At 44.9% G+C, this 20041-nt stretch overlaps 1 protein-coding gene across 2 annotated transcripts in view; it reads right to left on the minus strand.

Annotated features, from left to right (window-relative positions):
• The window catches only part of NELFE (negative elongation factor complex member E), a 47174-nt gene that overhangs the window by 15174 nt on the left and 11959 nt on the right, over positions 1 to 20041 (minus strand). Inside the window, exons 2-5 of one of the 2 annotated variants that reach the window (XM_069237206.1) lie at positions 6742 to 6823; positions 6241 to 6310; positions 3498 to 3643; positions 3066 to 3140 (exon numbers count right to left, since the gene is read on the minus strand). In XM_069237206.1, the coding sequence (XP_069093307.1) occupies positions 3066 to 3140; positions 3498 to 3643; positions 6241 to 6310; positions 6742 to 6816 (366 nt within the window). In that variant the 5' untranslated portion in view covers positions 6817 to 6823. Of the gene's footprint in view, positions 1 to 3065; positions 3141 to 3497; positions 3644 to 6240; positions 6311 to 6741; positions 6824 to 20041 lie in introns of those variants that run through there. The other variant, XM_069237207.1, reaches the window with a different exon arrangement.

Consider the following 20041-nt stretch of genomic DNA (forward strand, 5'->3'; position numbering starts at 1 on the left):
TTTTTAGGGTCGAACCGGAGCTGCATGCGCTTGTGCATGCGTATCGCTAGCAAGACGCTTTAGGAATTCGAAAAGGGCTCGGAGCCCCGTCTACGTCATTGGTTCGTGGGCTTACCTGTTAGAATCTGCTTGCTTTCATTAGTCGAAGGCACGCACACATCATGATTTTCCCGCTGGTTAGCCCTCCTCGAGCGCAGCGACCAAGCACAGAAAACATGCGAGGCTCGCTGTTTCCCCGTCAGGTTTGAGGACTACTTTTCCCTCTATTTTTGCAGCGCGATCTCGTTGGCAGAAGTCGAGCGCTTTGCATAATATCGACCCCGTTACACAATTAATTGCACTTTTGCCGGTTACGTACATAATTGCACTTTTGCGCTGTTTTCTTCTTTCAACGTGGCAAGAAAAATCCGGTTGGGAGTTTACAACTGGTAATAGCTGTAACTCGGACAAATGCGAGACCCTAGTGCATTGCAAATGCTTGTTTTTTTATGCAGTCACAAGTTAATCCTATGACTGGTAATGCGCATGACCACCGAACCCATAAATGGATTGTTTCATTCTGCCATTGGGGTCGGATATGCTTTTCCAGGGCTCTGAGGGGATGCAGAGTGGTGTTCTTTGTCGGGGCCTCTCCAGTCCTCTGTTCCCGGTAACCTCCGACTATCCTTCTGGCAATCCAGTTTTCATTGTCTCTGCCTTGGTCCCTCCATTGGACCCGCATCTTGGGGTCCACCAATGCCCCCTCAGGACTCTTCGGTTGGGTCGCGCTCGAGAATGCGAGCATCTTAGTGGAAAAAACGCCCTTTCACTACTGTCCACAGTGACCCTCCAAGTACTCGTGGGCAGATCAACATGCAGTTTGCAACCTCTGCCCGTCACAGGAGCATAACAGGGCTTCCTGCTCTGCTTGCCTTTCACTTCAAAAAGACCACCCAGAACAGTCATGATCGTTGGCTTGCTCGACGCACCTTGGAACAGATTTGCTTCTTTAACGCCTTCCATATGTGATTCAGAAGCTTCAGGAAAACTCCCTTCACTGTCCCTAGTTGCTTCCATGAGGGCCAGGCAGCTGTAGTTCAGATCCCTCCTTGAGTTGTCTGTAGTCCCTCATTAGATCCTCTACACCAACAGGCCGGACCTTCTGACTCACCACCAGGGAACACTCAATCATCCCAATCACAGGCAGCTCAACTTGGCGATCTAGCTCCTGAGGTCCTGGAGTTTGGTTAAGATGATTTTCATCCTCAATGTATGTCCATCCTCAAAGAGGCCACCGTCCCACTACTCAAGTTTGCAAAGCAACAAAGTGGAAGAGGTTCATCCACTACTGCCTACTCAGACAAATTGATCCACTATTACTAACAGTGTAGGACATTTTCTGTTACATGTTTCACTTACAACGCTCAGGCCTGGATTACACTTCCATTTGTTTACATTTGACTGCAGTGGCAGCATGCTTACAGAACACGGAACACTCTTCACTGCCCTGCCATTAAAGCATTTATGGAAGGTCTTAAGAGGGTTATCACTCCCAGGGTACCCCCAGTCCTGTCCTGGAACCTCAATGTAGTCCTCACTATGCCCACTTTTGAGACCCTTCATTTTTGCCCTCCCTCATTTTTGTGTTGGAAAGTAGCATTTCTAGTTGTGATCACTTCCCTCTGGCACGTGAGCGAAATACAAGTTAGCATGCTGGAAGAGCCCTTTTTCAAGTTTCACGCTACAGGGTAGTCCTTAGAACGAACCCAAAGTTTCTACTCAAGGTGATTCCTCCTTTACACCTCAACCAAACAATTGAAATCCCAGTGTTCTTCTCACATCCTGTCTCAATAGCAGAGAGAGCCCTTCCATCACTAGATTTAAAGAGGGCCACATGTACTACATTGCTAGGACAAAATCATTTCGTAAAATGGAACTTTATTTGTTGACTACTCAAAATGACACAAGGGCAGTGCCATTTCAACAGCAGGGTAGTTCACCGACTAGTTAACTACATTCAAGCCTGCTAATCCAAAGCCTAAGGGCAGCTCCCTGCGCCACTGCTCCACCAAGGCTGCATTCTACATTTAAAAAAGCAGCCTCCATGGCCTTTCTGGGTATCATCCCATTAGCGGATATCTGTATTGTAGCTACCTGGCCGACACGAAACACGTTCTGTGTGGATGTTTTAGTATGACAGCAGGCTCAAGTGGGCCAGGGTGTACTGCGCGCACACTTTTTCAATCCTCTTCAACATCCTCTGGCTAGCCACCGCTTTGGGATGGGGGAAGGGGAGCTGCTTTACAATCTATGCAGAGCATATGTATCTACAGCTACGCATACCACGAATGGAAATCGTTACTTACCCTGTAAGCATCTGTTCATGGCATATAGTGCTAAAGTTTCACATGCACCCACCCTCCTCCTCGGAAGCCTTTGGCTGTTGTAGGTATATTATTTTCTTTAACTTTCTTTCAGAATTTTTTCTCCTGGCATGGTCATCATTTTCATAGGAAAAAATGGGATTTAGATTTCGTCGGACGAAATATCAGTCACGACTGTGACGGAGTAACCCATCCATCAATATCTAAATCAGACCCAATGTCTTTTTAATTAAATCCCAGGACCCTATTAACATAGAAGCAACATATGTGGGTAATGAATTGATAGGTAGCAACCTTACCCGTGACAGGAAACCACATTTACCCTGCAGTAATCACATAATGAAAAGGTCTCATTTAACCAGGAGAAAGGGCGATGACAAAGCCTGAGGTTCCAGTCTCACCTTTCAATTGGAGGACTCCTTTGATTGAGATTAGGTTGGTAAACCACATCTAGTTTTCAACTTTCACAAACATTCCCAACAGTTAAATAAAGTTTCTAAACATTTTATTTACTGAAAAGAACGCAAGCCTTTTTTTGGCATTGTGGGTTGCTTCTGTGGGTCCCAAATCTGAAACAGAGGCATGATTATACTTGGAAAAGGTGGCTACTCCTAAATCTTCCTCATGCAGGATGAATGATGCATCTAAAGAGGACGTCCAGATGACTGGTGAAAGCTACAGGAAACGGGCATGGCTACATACCTCGGATGCTTCCTCCTCAGTGGACATGCTGCGCTGGAAGGGTTGGAACGTTGGCACAGGCCCTTTCTCAGGATCCTACCACAGGATGAAAAAAGAATAAATTCATACAACTGATAATTGACTATGATTTGAAAATGTTGTGTTCATGGAAATGGTTTATGAATGCATGGAGGTGATGCCATGTTCGATCAGGTAAAAGGCTTGGAACCAACAGCATGTACGCCAATGTTAAGGTGCACTGGCCTGGGGTCATTGGAGGGCCAAAAATAATCAATACAAACACACACAACTGGACTGGATATACAACTTCTTGACTTACATTAGGGGTTATGGCTACACAAGATATCCCAAAAGACATCCCGATCCAGAGACACTTACAATGAAACTCCTAGTTTGAAGTGTGCGTTTGTTTCTAGCCTAGTCCAGCCTCACCTTAAGCTTCCCCTCCAGGGTCCGAGACCGTTTGAAACCAGAGTTCTTGTTCTCTGCTTTGATGGCACTGATGGCTCCACTTTTCACCAGCATCTTTGCTTGTTCTGTTGCCATTGCAGTGTCAACCACTGGCTGGTCAGACAGTGCTAAACAGACAAAGAATCAAAACAGGTTACACCATCAGAAAAGGACTGGGGTATTCTCCAGGAAGTGAAAGAAAGACCACCACGACTATCAACCGCCAAACCAACACCTGCCTGCAAAACAAACTGAAAATCCCTCTTCCTGTATCCATGACCCTATCTCTGGATGATCTGCAGATGAATTACTCAAATATATTCACATGTACTGGCAGGAATACACAGCTCAGGATAAACACATGCAAGGTCAAATAAAAGCAGGCTGACCCACACCTGACATACCACCCCAGAGTACTACCAGAAACACAGCAAGCAAACTCTAGGAGAGTGAGCACAAGAGACCAATGCAGGATGATGGAAAGGCCCTCATACCACAGTTATTTATTGATATGGGAGTTTTGAACAGTGTCTCACTTTACTACAGCCATTTCAGCAAGTGTGCTTGAGCCACAGAGTGAAAACTGAAGGATCTGAGGGCTTGCCCATTCTGTAACATTCCTCTGTTGCTGCCTTGTAATAAAACAAGGTGAGTCAAACTCTGTTTACAGGGGTATTCTGAAATAATGACAACAATGTTTTGTGGGCACATGTTCTTTTAAAAGTTTTGGCCCTGGACCTTCAATGATCTGCCTCTATGATTTTCTCTCTTGTTGAGTTATGTGAGAGGAAGATGAATGCAGGTTTTCTGATCACTATGGAGATAAGTGGAAGAACCTGGAAGTTTTCAGAATCTTTGTTCATAGTTCTGAACAGGACAAAGACCATACTAAATGTGATGCTCAACTCAAACTGCAAGATGGAATAATTTTAACGCTGTCAGTACATAATGACCATTCTCAGAATTTCAGCGCTGTCCTTGGCAGTATATTCACATGCTTTTTAGGGAAGGATTGAGAATAGATTCAAATACAATGGCCCAAACAAGCCCACATCATTGGCTTGTAGAAGGATTTTGCAAAGAAATGACAGATTAAAGCTGAACCCTTGAACAACGCAATGAATTAGGGTTCTGGGGTCAATTCATGGCCAAATAGAATTGCAAGGTTATTTTTATTTCTATTTAGACAAAGGCAGCTATGTCCAGCTGTGGATGTTGTGAAAGTGTTTGGTGTCATTTTCATGCTTTTCCTGTTTGCTCTGTGAGTCTGGGATCGACCACGCAGGCTCTTGTGGGATTACTCAGAATTCAGATCATGCATTTTAAATTCTCTGGCTTCTACTGCTGTGGTTAAGATTCTCTACGACTAAGGAAGAAGGAATGAATTCACTCAAAGACAAAGCTAGACACAAGGAGACAACTTTTCTAGCCTCTCTGGCAGTACATACGATCCACAGTAAACAAGCATTTGCAATGCAATGTGTCTCATATTTACTCGAGTTAGAGCTATTGCGCTGTAAACTCCTAACCAGACTTTTCTTGCCACAAATTGAAAATGAAAATTAATACTGTTTCACTAAGCAAGCCTATTCAAAAGCGCCACGGCATCAGCATGAAGGAGCACACAAAAGGAAAAAGAAGTTGCTTACAGTCAAACGTATCAGCAAAAGTGCAATTGGCCATGTAACAGGGGCGATGTCCAAGGCGGTAACTAATCCGCACCCAGGAGGGACAAACGTAAAGAATTTACCAACCAAAATAAAAGATTTTGAAGGGTAAGCCCAAGAATGAGTGATAGTCATGGGCATACGGTGGGCGTAGTTAAAAGCCCAGATACAGACCAACACGTCGGAAAAGCAGCGCTTGTGCGCTGCTATTCTCAACCTAAAAAGGCTGCTGAGTAGCAAATAATATGGAGGTAAACCGTTCCCCTTTCATGAGGATTTTGATAAGCTTCTGCCTGTGAAATGCTCTCCTCAGACAGGTGATCATAGAGGACGTATTTTTGTAACACATACTCTTATAGTCTTCTTGAAATCCCCTTTCCAGAATTTTGCTGTGGTGTAGGAGACTGAAAATCATAAAGGCAACTGTGCTGCACCAAAGAGTTTGCCAGCGGTGAGGATTACATGGTTCAGTGGCTCAGATAAGTCACTTAGTAAGCACATGTTTACCTTATTTGTGTTGTCATCTGCAAGATTCCTCAAGATGATTCATACACAGTGCAGCCTATGGTTCCACTGGCAGACGTTTTGCTGGGCTATCATTGCAAATACTCTTCAGACATACGTATAAAGACAGCCAATGAAGAAAGAAGTGGAGGGACAATGGTGGGTATGTCCATGGTTCATTGTTGTTTGTACTCCTAATGTTCTTAAACATTTGTTTCCTTAAAAAACCACATCTGAACTGTAGAATAATTCACACCACGTGCCTTTCCACACTGCGTTTCTCAAAGGACAGCATCAATTAAGTTGACTTAACTGATCACTCGGAAGCCCTCGACCTGGCCCAACGGACTAACCACATTGTAGCCACTAGACTCTATACAAACATGTCACCAAGCGATGAGCTACTCTGTTGCATTCTGGAAGTGTTAATCCACAGAGGTGTTCTGAACTTAGTTTGCGCACAATGAATCAATTATACAAACCACAAGACATTCCCACCTACAAATATACTGTTCTACAATAATCTCCCAAGCCCACCAGGTTCAGCTACTCACATCGTTTAACGCCTCCTTGGCTAGCCTGGTTGGTTGAACTCTGTTTCTTCAAAGCCAGGAGGGCCTTTTTCTTAAGAAACAAAATAAATGACTTATTATAAACATCACCAATAAAGTAACAAATGAAACTCTTTGATAAACATAAGCCACAATTAATTTTTCCAGAGAAAGACACAAAACACCTAAACTATAGGCCATCTTGTGTGGTACTGGGATGAAGGTGGGGGGAAAAAGTGGGCTTAATAGCTTGATTAAATGAAGAAATTATGCCCAGGTTAACATAATTCACCAGGTGATACTCTAGGGAATGCCACTAATGTGGTGCTTTGAATAAAAGGCATGCAAACGTCTTTCCCACCATGACACATGTTTACTGGTACATAACACTTCAACAATGTTTACTAGAAAAGAATACACAAGGGTATGCAGTAAGGTCTAGATATATATTGAAAAGAGATTAAGCAGGTGTAATGTGGAAAACAGTGGGAAGAAAATACTTACTTTTTTCTTGAGCTTGGCATACTTCTTCTGCAGAGCCTCTTCCTCCTCAGTGAGACCAGTAGGGAATATCACCATCTTTGTCCTATAAGAAGATGAGAAACATGTGTATGACACTCACCATTAGGCAGTTTGGAGTGGAGTGGGAAATTCACCATCTTCTTCCAAGCAGTAACACTTCAACGAACATGTGGCCTAATCCTAATCATCAATCGCTCCATTTTAGTCTAAAAATCAGACTACCTGCATCATTTGTGGGTGTTAACGGTTTATGACTTTGGCTTTCACACTCTGGGTTTTGGTGCTATTAGAGCATTAATCTGGTACATGTAGGCTGATATAAAGTTGGTGCCCCCTCACAATCTGTCTCTGCAGGCCTTGAAAAAAATAATACATTTTTTATTAGGTCTAGTAACTTTAATAATCTACTCAACCTAATTATAATGTTCGTGACTCATAAACTGGTTTCAAATAATGTGATCCTGAGCAAAATATTTTAATTCACTGAGCCGCCAATTTCTTCTTTATCACATATGAGAGCACCTTCAAATATGTGCGTTCAGCACGACTGCTGTACAAAAAACACTTTTATTTGATTTAATAGACTAAGGCCCTAATTACGCCCGTCAAACTCCTGTGTTCAGGTCACTGCCAGTGGGGGGACCTTCCCACAGCCCATATTACGAGTTTCCCACTGGGTCAGCGGGAGGAATGGAAACAGAATTTCCACCCGCTGACCCAGTGGGAAAAAGCCCAAAACATTGACGCTGGATCGTAATCGAGGGGGCAGCAATGTTGCGGTGCGTAGGGTGTCCATGGGGGCCCCTGCACTGGCCATGCCAGGTGCAACCGCCATGTAAAAGCTGGCAGAGGGTGAGGGGTGTCGTAATCCCCAGGGCGGCACTGCATGCAGCACTGCCCTGGCGGATTGGGACCGCCAGAACCACCAGTCCCTCCAGTGGAGGGAAACTGGTGGTCCGACCGTGGCCGAACCTCGACGGTCATAATGTGGCGGTCTGACTGCCGCTTTGGCGCTGGTCAGACTGCGAGTCTGGCGGTCCTAGGACTGCCAGACTCGTAATGTGGGCCTAAATGTCTGCTCCATATATAATACAAAACTAGCCACATTTAGGATACACATGACCGTTGACTGGCCTCTTAGTTCATTAACCACATTGGCACCAGGGCAAGGGCAAGGGCAGGGGTAGGGATGTTTCTCAAATCATGTTTAAAATCTATCACGTTCAATAAATACATACCTGAAGCATGATCAGCAGATTTTCAATTGAAATGGGCACAACATTTCCCACTAACATGTGTTTCTACAAATATTTGTCATTTGCACATCATCAAGTAAAGTGTTCGGATTTGTTTTGCTCCTGTTTAAATCTTTGTTTGCATCACACTTCTGAATCACAAAAATAAATGTTCTTTCGTAATTCCTGATACATTTTGAAATACTTGTACTATTCATTTACAAGCTGTTTAAATGTTGAGTTTTAGGAAAAAAAACTGACATCTTACAACCTTTTGATTCACAATGATTGTCAGACTTGACAAAACCTCTAACTGTAATAAGAGAAAGAAATATAAGCACCATTTTTCAGGATGAGGTAAGAAACAATCAGTAAAAAGACACTGACATTTGACCTGTGTCCTTGAACAGACAGTAAATGTGTCAAGATAAAAACAGGATTTAAAGATGCCTTCATTGCTCATTCACTTAGTGAATGAACAGAACACCTGTTCCTTTCAGCTTGAGTTCACTCACATGAATGGAAGAGTAGGTGCTAAATCTGACTCGCAATAGCAAGTAGATTTTTCAAGGCCTGGCCGCAGTAGCTTCACCCTCAAAGAAGCTATTTACAACAAACATTTTGCATCAAACATGGCCAATTGCATTACAATACAAAGGTGCATGAAAACTGTAAGTTAATGCTTCTTTTTGTAAGGTCGGTCCCCCCCCCCCAATTTTTCTACTGGGGCTGATGATTTTTTGACTCAAGAGTGCACTGAGGCCTGCTAATCAGACCTCAGTCCTGGTACCCTAACCCTAAAGTTTATGTTGAATCGGCTGTACCCAATTGGAAATGGCTAACTTACCTTAAGTCCCTAGTGTATGGTACCCAGGGCATGTAAGTTACAAGGGGACCCCGGGACTTGCAGGACTGGTTGTCCCACCCCAAATGAAACAAGCCCCCCAGTCTGCCGCTGTAGAATGGTAGAGCATTTGTGCACTGCTAGCCTGACTTTGCCATTGAAAGCAATGACAATGCCACTACTTCCCCTGTGCATCTGTGCAAGTCACCCCTCAGGCAGGGCTACCGAGTTCTAAGGCAGGGTGCAACATATGAGCTGAGCAGGACATGTACTTTACATGTCTTCACAGTAAACATGCGAAAACATCATTTTTACCATGGAAAGACTTGGTCGACCACTGGCTTGTAGAGGATTCCACACTGACCCTCAGCTATGCCAACCCCTGAACGGTGCGACCAAAGTGGGCAGTCCAAGGTATTAGAAAACTCGTTACATTACGTTGGACCTGTATCGCAAGTCGAAATGAATGTAGCTTGTTTCAGTGTGCAGCTTTTTCAAAGCTGCCACCTTGTTGCCTTTAAAATTCATGTGCCTTCCAGGGCACATATGGAGCCTGTTCCATGAGAACAGCTTTCTGTCCCGTGGAGAGACGTTCCAACAATTCCCAGGAAGGAGAACAATGAGAGACTGCAAGCCAGGGAGGTGGTACATCCTTCCTGCAGGAAGTCACTTGGGTTTTAGCCGAAAAAGGCAGGCTTCACATGAGGAATTACCTTTGAAGGACAGATGTGTCACACTGGGAAGGAGGGCTGCTTTACTGTTTAGGCAGACAGGCTGGCACGTGGGGCAGAGAAAGGAAACCAGTTGCCAAACCAGTTTCCCCAGGGGTGTGTAGCCCTGAGGTAGCCACACCCCAAGGATGGGCTAGTGAGGTCTGAACACAGAGATGGGTATCGCCATCTTGGGAGTGGGCATAATGGTGCATCCTGGGATAGCCAGATGACACACTCTACAGGAAGGGTTCACCAGGTGGCAGGGAACTTGGTAGCCATAGGCTATCAACCACATCCCATCCTAAGGACATTTTCTGAACATAAAAGGGACATCCTTGACACACAGATCTCAGGTCTCAACCGACCTGGAAGAAGACCAAAGAAGCACTGCCTTGCTGCACTGAGGGACCAGGAAAGAGAGACTGCACCGAAGACAGTACATGCTGCACTGGTGGCTAGTGAAGAGAGGTACTGTGTCTGCCCTGTCCTGTTCAAGGACAACCTGTCTCTAGAACCCAGTCAAGCCAAGGGACTCCAAGGGCCAGCCGACTGGCTTATTGCTCGCATGACAGGGACACAACAGCTGAAGAAGCCTGCTGGGGCAAGTTAGAAACCCAGAGCCTTCAAGTCAATACCACTTCCGCTGTTCAGGACCAAGACCCAACGCAAAGAGTTGCACCCAAGTCTGCTGAGCCTGGGAGTGCTGTCAGAGAGTTGCTAGGACCCTCAGAAGGAGAGTTATTGACCCAGGAAGGATTGGCCTGTGATGCAACGTGGGCAACTGGTAGTCCAGTGGCGTCTGGACTTCAGCCAAACCAGAGAGGACATCATGGGACGTTGACCCAGTAGCCAGGACCCAGGAATTCCTGCAAGAAGACCCCCGTCGACTGAATTGCGTCCACAGCATCCTTGGCATCTTCAGCTTGCTTCATCCCTTGCATCAGGACCACTCCATAGGAATCCATTGCAAAGCGGATAAAGTGCCTAGTACTGCATGAGGACTGCTTTTTCTGTGGAAGTAACTGTTTGTAAGGACCTTGTTAGTCTCCGACTATCTCCCTACTAGAGTTGGTTGCCCAAGGATTCCTACCCTACCGCACTGACAATTACACTAGTCTTCTTTGAAAAAAAAAAGTTTGTGTCAAATTTGTTGAATCTGCCAAGGTTTTTTTGCAGTGGAGTGAAAATGCTTTGATTTATTATTTCTTGTACAATCTATAGCTCAGGAATCCTCCATAGTATGTTTTTCATTGTAGTGTCTAAATTCTTGTAAAAATACAGTCTATTTTTATAAATTGGCACCGGTTTTCTTGAGTGTCATGGAGATTTCTTCTTCCATTGTTTTGGTGCTGTTCAAATGCTTTACACTAGTTTCTCAGTGTAAGCCTTACTGCTCAGTGCCACAGCTACCCAGGGATGAGCTGAGGGTCTGACAGACAAAACCTACTGGAGGTAAAGGGGTTGGAAAGTGTATTACATGACTAGGTTGCACAACCATATCATATAATACATACTATTTCTGCACATTAATGTATTGAAAAACAACACAAATACAGTGGGCCTACTCCTCAACCAATCAGTGCACATAATAGACACAATTTCGATGCACACAGTTTTGGTCACAGCCAGGTGTACATATGAAAAGCAGCTTTTGACCATGGTCAACATCTTGTTTAGCACTTTTACACGCTCTTTTAGATCCAACCCGGCAATAATGCTTTTAGGCAGCGATTAAAAGGAAACAAAAGCAAATGTGTGATATGAGAAATTAAAATGTATTGAACGCAAGATTTTGTTATTGTTCTTCGGTTCAAGAATTCAGTAACCAATATTGTTAGACCTGACGATTTCTAACAAATATCTACATGAGTTTAGAGTTAGCCCTCTCAAACACCGGTGGATTAAAGTGATTTCAAAATAACTAATACTCTCAGTAAGTGTCTACAGCCCATAATGTGAACATCTTTTGGATTATGTGCACCTAAGAAGATGATGACTGTACAGTTTATAACAATTATTTATAACTAAGTATACATATTAATAAACAGTAGTCATCCAGGCCGAGAGATGCTTAGTAGAATATACAAGTTTTCCATGAGTTAATTGAAATATGCAACTAGCTAGGGCAATGTCGGGTTACAGCATTAAAGTAATACAAACCATTGATGTATGCCACTATGCGAATGGCAACAAAAGGAAACCAATGGGAAAGGGAACTATTTAATATGCTGAATACTTGAAGAGAGGAGAGAAAAAAAATTAATGTGACGATGGAGGAAGATTAACATGATAAACCTAACTAACCAGTTATCATATAATATTTGAAGAACAAGCAGTAAGGACAATTTAACAATAAGTTGTATTACATAGAAGCATTTTTTGGTGTTACTGTGATTGAAATAACCCCAGTCCCTTTTTTTTTTTTTTTACACATCATTGATACATAGGTTTCTCCATTCACCAACTAATCTATCCCCAAGATTAAATATAAAACTAATAAAAGTGTACAGCCTGAAATAGCAGCGAGTTCTCAATCTCCTTCTGTCAATGGAAATCACCTTCTGTTTGCAACAAGACTTACTTCCAACATGTTTCGCGTAGCTTTTTATAGGTTTAAATAATGGTATATACAGACCTTGCTCTACTGTGAATTAAATGTATTGGAACTCACGATGGAGGGACTGGGCCTATAAAACAGGCCTGTTTATTTCTAACACTGGCCTTTCAGTTTATGCAGACCAACATATTATTTATTCACAATTATGATGTATTTTTCCAGATATCACTTTAACAAACCAGAAAGAGGATTTTCCACTCATTTGTAGCAAATAGTTCAAGGTAGCCTAGGCCTGACTATAAGAGAAAATAACTTGCAAAGTTCTGTGCTGGAGGAAAAAGCTATCCTAGACATATGTTTTGTGTGCATTCTAAAGACTCAACAGAGGCACTGTACAATGTCCTGCATAGAAACATAGGAGCTGAGTATGAGAAACCATCTCCACCCAATACAGACCATCATATATGAAAAGGCTTCTAAAGACACCAGTAACTGGGGTGGGGAAAGGCAGATGGACCAGTTGGTACAGGGTTTCTGAAAGACAGAGCTCCAATGACAGGCCTAATGCATAAAGGTATACAGGTGATTTACATTTTAAGCTAATCTAATCGAACTCTGACAGTTAAGAGTACTTTAGGTAAGGTTTAGACTATCTGGTTAGGAAGGTGTGATGAAATATTAGTGTATTTGATCTTCACCCTTCTCTCAGCCCTATTTGCAGAGTTGACAATAATGATGACAACAATTCATACTCATAAGCCTTCTAGAAAAATTGTATGTAACAAAAAGTAGTCCATTATTAAATGGGAGTTTCTCTTACAGGTATGTCTTGCTATCCTAACACCCATTACCACATGAGCATATCTCAGTGGCACTAGTGAGGTACACCGGTTAGTTCTCCTTGTCTCCAAAAACATCAGTTTCCTTTTGGCGATTATACCAAATACACCAGGTGTGAGCCCAATAATACTGGGGAACACCACACTTCATCATACATGCAGCCCTCCACAGTGACCAAATCATTTTTTCCCACATGCTTTGAAATGTTGTAAAGGTGAAGATGGCCTTCTTCTTAGAAAAAACTCTATCAATGCCCCAACAACTTCCTTCAAATACCAATAAGGCAAAATTGTTGCTCCCTTCAAAATTAATGTCCTGGCCTTATACCAGAGGCACTATTTAATCTCTTTTCAATGACCTCTACACTATCCTTGAATCATTAGGACTCAACATTACTCACATCATTCTTGGAGACTTTAATCTGAACCTCCATATTGGTCTTTGTGGTGTTGCTGTTGGCACAATGCCTTGGGTGTCACTAGCCAGCTGCACAAATGATATGGACGCTGTACTTTTTTTGGACAGCAGTCCAGCAATTAGCTCAGCTCCTCACCATATCTCTAAAAGCCTGCCTGCCGGCCGTGGCCTATTCCTTAGGCTCACATCATATGACTCTTGGGCTAAGACATAACCCAAGACACCAAGGGGCACCTGGGTTAATACCCCTCATCCATCAGAGTCCAATGGTAGCGTTCGCAGCCTCGATTCGTCACGAGTGAACACTACATCCCTCCAAAAAATTATAAGCAGAGATTTGAAATGATCACAACAAACTGACTTCAGTAATTTGTAGGCAATGTAACAAAACAAAACACTATACGTTCGACCACGCTATACACACCCACATGCCAGTCACAACACGTGGTCCTTCAATCGGATGGACAGTGCAGGATTACTTCTCAATTCGTACTGGGTGCGGGTACCACGACTTGCAGGTGACGCAAGCTCTAGTACTAGGCCCACTATTCTGCTTTGATGACTCACCGTCACAGCCAGGAAGAACACCCGATGGTGCAGACTCCTGAGATCGCCCTGCCTCAGACCTCAACTCTGCATCATCAGTTGTCGAATCATCTCTGTTGGCCACGTCAGTCACAGGTGCTGGGAGATAAAATCTTTTAAACCAGGAAATGTTACTAGTTACCTGTTCAGTCCCTCAGCGAGCAACTACTAAGGATCATTGGCACCTCACAATGACCCACGGGTAGCATTCAAACGGTAACTGGAATTTGTTACCCAGGAATCGATCTTTGATAAGGATGGGGTCTCCAACTTGCAGGTCAGAATGTCAGGCTTGCCGACGGTGGTTCGCTTTGTCATTGGAATTCTTTCTTTTGCGATACTCAAAACTCTTATCTCCAGGGGCAGGCGTCCATGACTCATAATGAGGAGTGGCATTGACCACAACGCGGTCCATGGAGAGATGACTCGGGGCAATTCCAGTGGTGGAGTGTGGAGTCTGACGATAGTCTCGTAGAAATGAATACACAGCGAGCTCAGGCGTCACCTTCTGGGAAGAGGCAATTCTTATTACTTTGTTTAAACTCCTCATAAACCTCTCTACCTCGCCATTCGCCTGGGGCCACCATGGTGCGATCTTCCGGTGCACCATTCCTAGAGAGCTCAAATATTCATCAAACTCTCAGCCTTGTAATGGAGGGCCATTGTCAGTTTTGAGTTCCTTGATCAAACCATGGATAGCTAACACTTTCTCTATCTTCGGTATGACTTCCGTAGCAGTCAATGACTCATCATGGAATCATCAATCAGCACCACCATATGTCTGCCATCCGGCAGACTTCCAAAGTCAACACTGGCTAAATTTAAGGTCGTCTTTCAGTCTCAATGGGGACCGGCGCACTTGGCTCCCCTGTCACTTGACACCAGTGACATGACCGTATCAGGTCCTCAACTTTATCATCCATCATTAGAAACCATATTTTGGTTCGTAACCTACTCTTAGTCTTCACCATGCCTTGGTGACCAGCATGGGCTAGCTGAACAGCTCGATCAGTGAGGCTGGCAGGAATCACTAGCCTGTGTCCTCTAAGGAGGCATCCATCATTACCAATGGTCAGTTCTTGCTGGACGTGGTATAGACTCTCCATAGCCTTCTTGGCATCTGAGGTGAGGTGATGCCACTGCTTCAGTATCGTGTGCCACTTATTGGTTCTCAGTGCAGCCAGGACCCTCTGAAGGTTTTCATACTCTTTGGTCGCCTGGTGGCTGGTCTCTAAAGAAATGGGCAAATGTCTGGATCTTTCCACCAAACACTTCACATATTCCTCAGTCTCCTGAGCTTCCTCTTCCTCTGCTGATGTTACTGCCCTAGAATGCCTTGACAAGTAACCTGCAGGATTAGTTGCTCCAGGACGATATTCTACCTTGCAATTGTATTCCTGGAGCTGGAGCATCTATTTCTCTATTCGTTGTGGTGGCTTGGAGGCGGTACCGTTAATCAGGGGGATGAGAGGTAGTCACTGTGAACGGATGCCCGTAGACATATAGATGAAAATGTCTGCATCCCCAAAGAATGGCAATGGCCTCTTTTTCAATTTGGGAATACCACTGCTCTGTCTCCGTGTGGGACCTGCTGGCATAGGCTACTCGGGCTCATTCTTCCTCATCTACCATTTGCATGAGCACCGCTCCCAACCCTTTCGGGTCAGCATCCACAGCAACAGTAGTGCCTCTTCTTGGATGAAAGTATCGCAGGGTCGGGTCGGCTGAGAAAGCATCTTTAGTGGCTTGAAACACATCCGCTTGAACCGAACCCCATGACCAAGCGGTTGTGGCCTTGGTCAGGTCCCTCAGGGGTTGCGTAAGAGAGGTGAGATCCTTGATAAAATGGTTCACAGTCATTTATCATGCCTAAGAAACTGCATACTTCTGTCACGTTGTTGGTGGGGGGAGCGTTCTTGATATCTGTGACTTTCTCGGGATCTAGAGCAACCCCTTCAGACGAGAATATGTAGCCCAAGAATTGTAGTTTGTTCTTTAAAAATTAACATTCTGCCCTATGCAGTGTGCATCCTGATTCATGTATTTGCTGAAGGACTTTTCTCAACCTCAAATGATGTTCCTGAATAGTCTTGGCATGTATTACAATGTCATCACTGACGTTGACGACACCAGGAAGATCCACTAAGAGTTCGCGGATGGTGTTTTGAAATACCTCCGTGGCACTGGAGATGCCAAATTCAACCTCTTGTAGCGGCGAAGGCCCACATGGGTTGAGAATGTGGCGATATATCTGGATTCCTCAGCTACAACTAATTGGTGACAGCCAGATCGTAAGTCTAGTTTCGAGAACCATCTGACTTCGCTCAACTTCCCGATGAGATCATCTATTGTAGGAGTGAGGTGTTGCTCCCTCTTTATTGCAGCATTGGGTAACCTCACATCCACACATATTCGGATTTCCCCTGGTTGTTTTGGCTTTTTGACCACAATGATTGGTGATACCCACGGTGTTGGACCTTCCACCCTTTCAATGATGCCTGCAGACTCAAGCTTCGCCCGTTCTCGTTCCACGAAAGGCCTCAGGTGGAAGGCTATCCGCCTGTGCTGACGGGCCACTGGTTGTATCGAGCGGTCTATATGCAGGGCGATTTATTTATTTTTTAAACAGCCTATTCTCTCAAACACTTGTGGGAAGGCATCTAGAATGTCACTGAGAGATTCAAGGTAAACACCAAATGTGATAGTCACTATATTCTGCTGCACCACATCCGAGAAGGGTGCGTTGGCCCTCTTCAGCAATGTACACTTGCGCCTCAACTTCCCAAGAGCCATGGCATATTAGAGTCTGGAATTTCCTTTTCATTGTGAGAGGTCAGATTTGCCGTACGCTAATACTTTGATGTTTGATGGTGTCAAGGGAGGCAGTGGCATGAGTCCCTGGTACGTGGCACATTCTCACATAGTGGCCAAGTTTGCCACAGTCTGCGCATTTCTTTCCTCTGGCTGGACAGTCTTCCAGTCAGTGTGACGGCCCTTCACAGCGACAACATGTTCTCTGCATTGGTGTTGTTTTTCAAAGTCTTAGTCTGTTGGGTGTGGGCATCACTGCGGTGACTTCTTCTGCTTTGATCAGACTCTGTAGCACTGCCTCCATATGGGAGGCCTGTGCTTTTGACAGTTCTTTTGTCCTTCCCATGGTCAAGATGTCGGCTAGGGATCATCCTGACTCTTCCAGGATGCGTTCTCTTAACTTTGATGATGCACAGCCTTGAATAATCTGTCCTCTGATTTTCTCGTTCTCACTATGGAAATCACATATGCTGGCCAGTTCTTTGAGCCTCATGTAGAACGTATCAATGGACTCCTCGGGTTGTTGCCTAACTTGTCTGAACAAAAATCTTTCGTAAATCGATGTTAGCTATAGGTTCAAAGTGTGCCTTCAGGGCTACAATGAGAGTGAGGTGCGTCTTTGGCTCAGCTTCCACAATTGTTTTAGATATGCGGTATATGTCCTTCCCCCCCCCCAGATGTAATATCTTGGCTCTCTTTTGAGCATTTTCAACTTTTGTGGCTTTAAAAAAAAAATAGTATCACCCTCTTGACCCAGTCGTTCGATCTCGACGCTTGTGCTGATGGTGCGCCCTCAACAGTGACGTGGTACAGTAGGTCGCGTCACTCAGCTCTGTCACTTTTGTGATTGTGCTGCCACTATGCGTGTGGATAACCTTTTTATTTATGACAGGGCCAGCTGTTGCTGGTGTGGTTATTGTCTTGTCTCTCATTTTGAGAGGTTTTCCACAGTTACAGTCTCAGTTTGAGTGGAAAGTGTCAACTGTGTTTTCAATGTGTTTTACTTAGTTGTTTTATATCCTTTTGGTGGAGTTTCTCTTGCTTTTGGCACTCTGGGTGTCTCTCCCTTTAAGACGCGTCCCTGAGCACTCGATACCAGGTGCAGGCAGGGGGCGGAGCCATCTGTCTCCACTGCTTTCTGGTCAGAGCGCATCGTGCTTTGTAGGCCTCAGGGGCCTTACATTCGTTCGGGGCACAGATGCGGTACAGCAGCAGAGATCGGGTGGGCTCCGATCCGTACCTGTCCTGGACAACAGACAAACAAGACACAGCACGAGCACCACTACCCACATGGCATGTCATACGGCCGCTGCATCAGTTCGCACACAGCAGGTAAGACGCACTCATCGCCAGTGTGGTGTTGCTGTCGGCACAATGCCTCGGGTGTCACTAGTGCAGCTGCACAAATGATATGAACACTGTACTTTCTCTTCGGTTCCTCACCATATCTCTAAAACCCCGCCTGCGTCCTATTTATTAGACTCACATCACACGACTCTCGGGCTAAGACATAACCCAAGACACCCAGGGGTGCCTGGGCTAATACACTTTATCCATCAGAGTCCAATGGTAGCACCTGCGACCTTGTTTTGTCACGAGTGCAACACTATATCTTTCAGCACAATATATTCTCACAGTTCTTTTCTGTTTCATGTTCTGCTCAACATATACAATTCACCTACACACAACAACCGCAAACCTCTATAAATTATATTGATTTTAAACAATCTACCTCACTTATACTCTACCACTGACCCATCTCCCTCGGACTGCACCACCATACAATTATCTCTCAGTATCCCACCTGCCCTCCCTCCTATTAACATTGCCCCTATTATAAAATAAACACTCTCCCAACTCAATTCCAGCATTCTAGACCAAATCCACAAAGATGTAACACATTTGTTTTTTGGAGGAACATGACGGTCAGCTAATGAGCTGCCCGTGAACTCCCGTCGGACGGAGGTGATTCCAAACATCGCGCGACTTGGATTGTGAGCAGACCTTCCCTCGGTCTCTGCTCGGGAAAGCTGCGGAAGTTTTCCCCCCGGATACGAGTTTGTTTGTGCCCCCGGCCCCCCCCTGGCGATGGCGTGTCGATAGGAAAGCGAGGGCGAGGATTCCCTCCTCGCGCCTTCGCGCACCGGATTAGAAGCCGGGGAGCCTGAGATGCGGAGCTCCCGCTTTAGCGTTTCTTTGGGGGAAGCCCCTGGAGCTGTGTCAGCGGAGCAAGGAGCGGCAAAAAGACGGTGACAATATATTTCTGGCGGCGTGGGGGGGGGGGAGCCTGGGTGATTCAGGCCATTGACTACAGCTTGGTTATAATTTGTTGTTAGCAGGCAGAGATTGTTAGTAATATCGAGGCTGCCCTCCCAGGAGTATTGGGGGTTTAAAGAAAACGCATACACATATGAAAAGTGTTGCTTATGGTAAAAGTAAGCAAGCGCTAGAGTTTTCTACTAGAAGTTTGTACCAGAGGAACTGCGTGCCTAATATCGCGTTTTACAGCTGCATATTCGCCAGGGATCGTTATGTCTCAGCGCTTCTCACGCCATAAGCACAAAAAACCTGTGTAAATCTCGCTGCTCTACACAGAAGGGAGGTGAGATACAGATGGATGCCAAATATTCAACACCCCTGTACTCGTGGTGGTTCGCCGTTTGCTGGAAGGGTTGAGAAGTAAACTGTTGTTTCAATTGAGGATTCCTCAAGTTTAAAGGTTCTGAGAAGAGAGGTGGACCATCGTATAGATAGGTACCCCATTGGGTGGGGGTACTTGGTCCCTCACATCTTGTGCTGTGTCTCCCCGGATTTCCAGGCGTTAGAAGGAGGAAGAGAGAAAGAGAGGGGGCTAAGAAGAATACTTCTGTTACTGCGCCTTGTAAATTTAATTCTTCCTCTTTACAGTGTTTTCCCTTTTCCGACTCTTGTCGGGAAAACTAGGAAGGAAAACGTCGAACAAGAAGGGAGGGTCATTGAATACAGGGAGGGGTGGAGGGGTGTTTTGGAAACAGGCTCTAAATTCCAGTATTTGGACAGAAGCGGCAAGGGGCGTGCGACGTGGGAGATCTTATACCGCCCGTTGCTCTCTTCGTGGGAGCCTCCCGGAGACCCCAGGGGGCCTCTTCAGAACCAACTTAAGTGGGAAGGGGGTAAGAAAGGAGTGTGAGAGTGCTGGAACCCTGCAGTTCATGTCATTAATTAAGCGTCGCCCCAGGGGTGCCCGGGCAGAGGTTAACGATGTGATTGTGGCCAGGAAAAGTAAGCCCGGCACCCATGG

Source organism: Pleurodeles waltl, chromosome 6, assembly GCF_031143425.1.
Source record: "Pleurodeles waltl isolate 20211129_DDA chromosome 6, aPleWal1.hap1.20221129, whole genome shotgun sequence".
NCBI lineage: Eukaryota > Metazoa > Chordata > Amphibia > Caudata > Salamandridae > Pleurodeles > Pleurodeles waltl.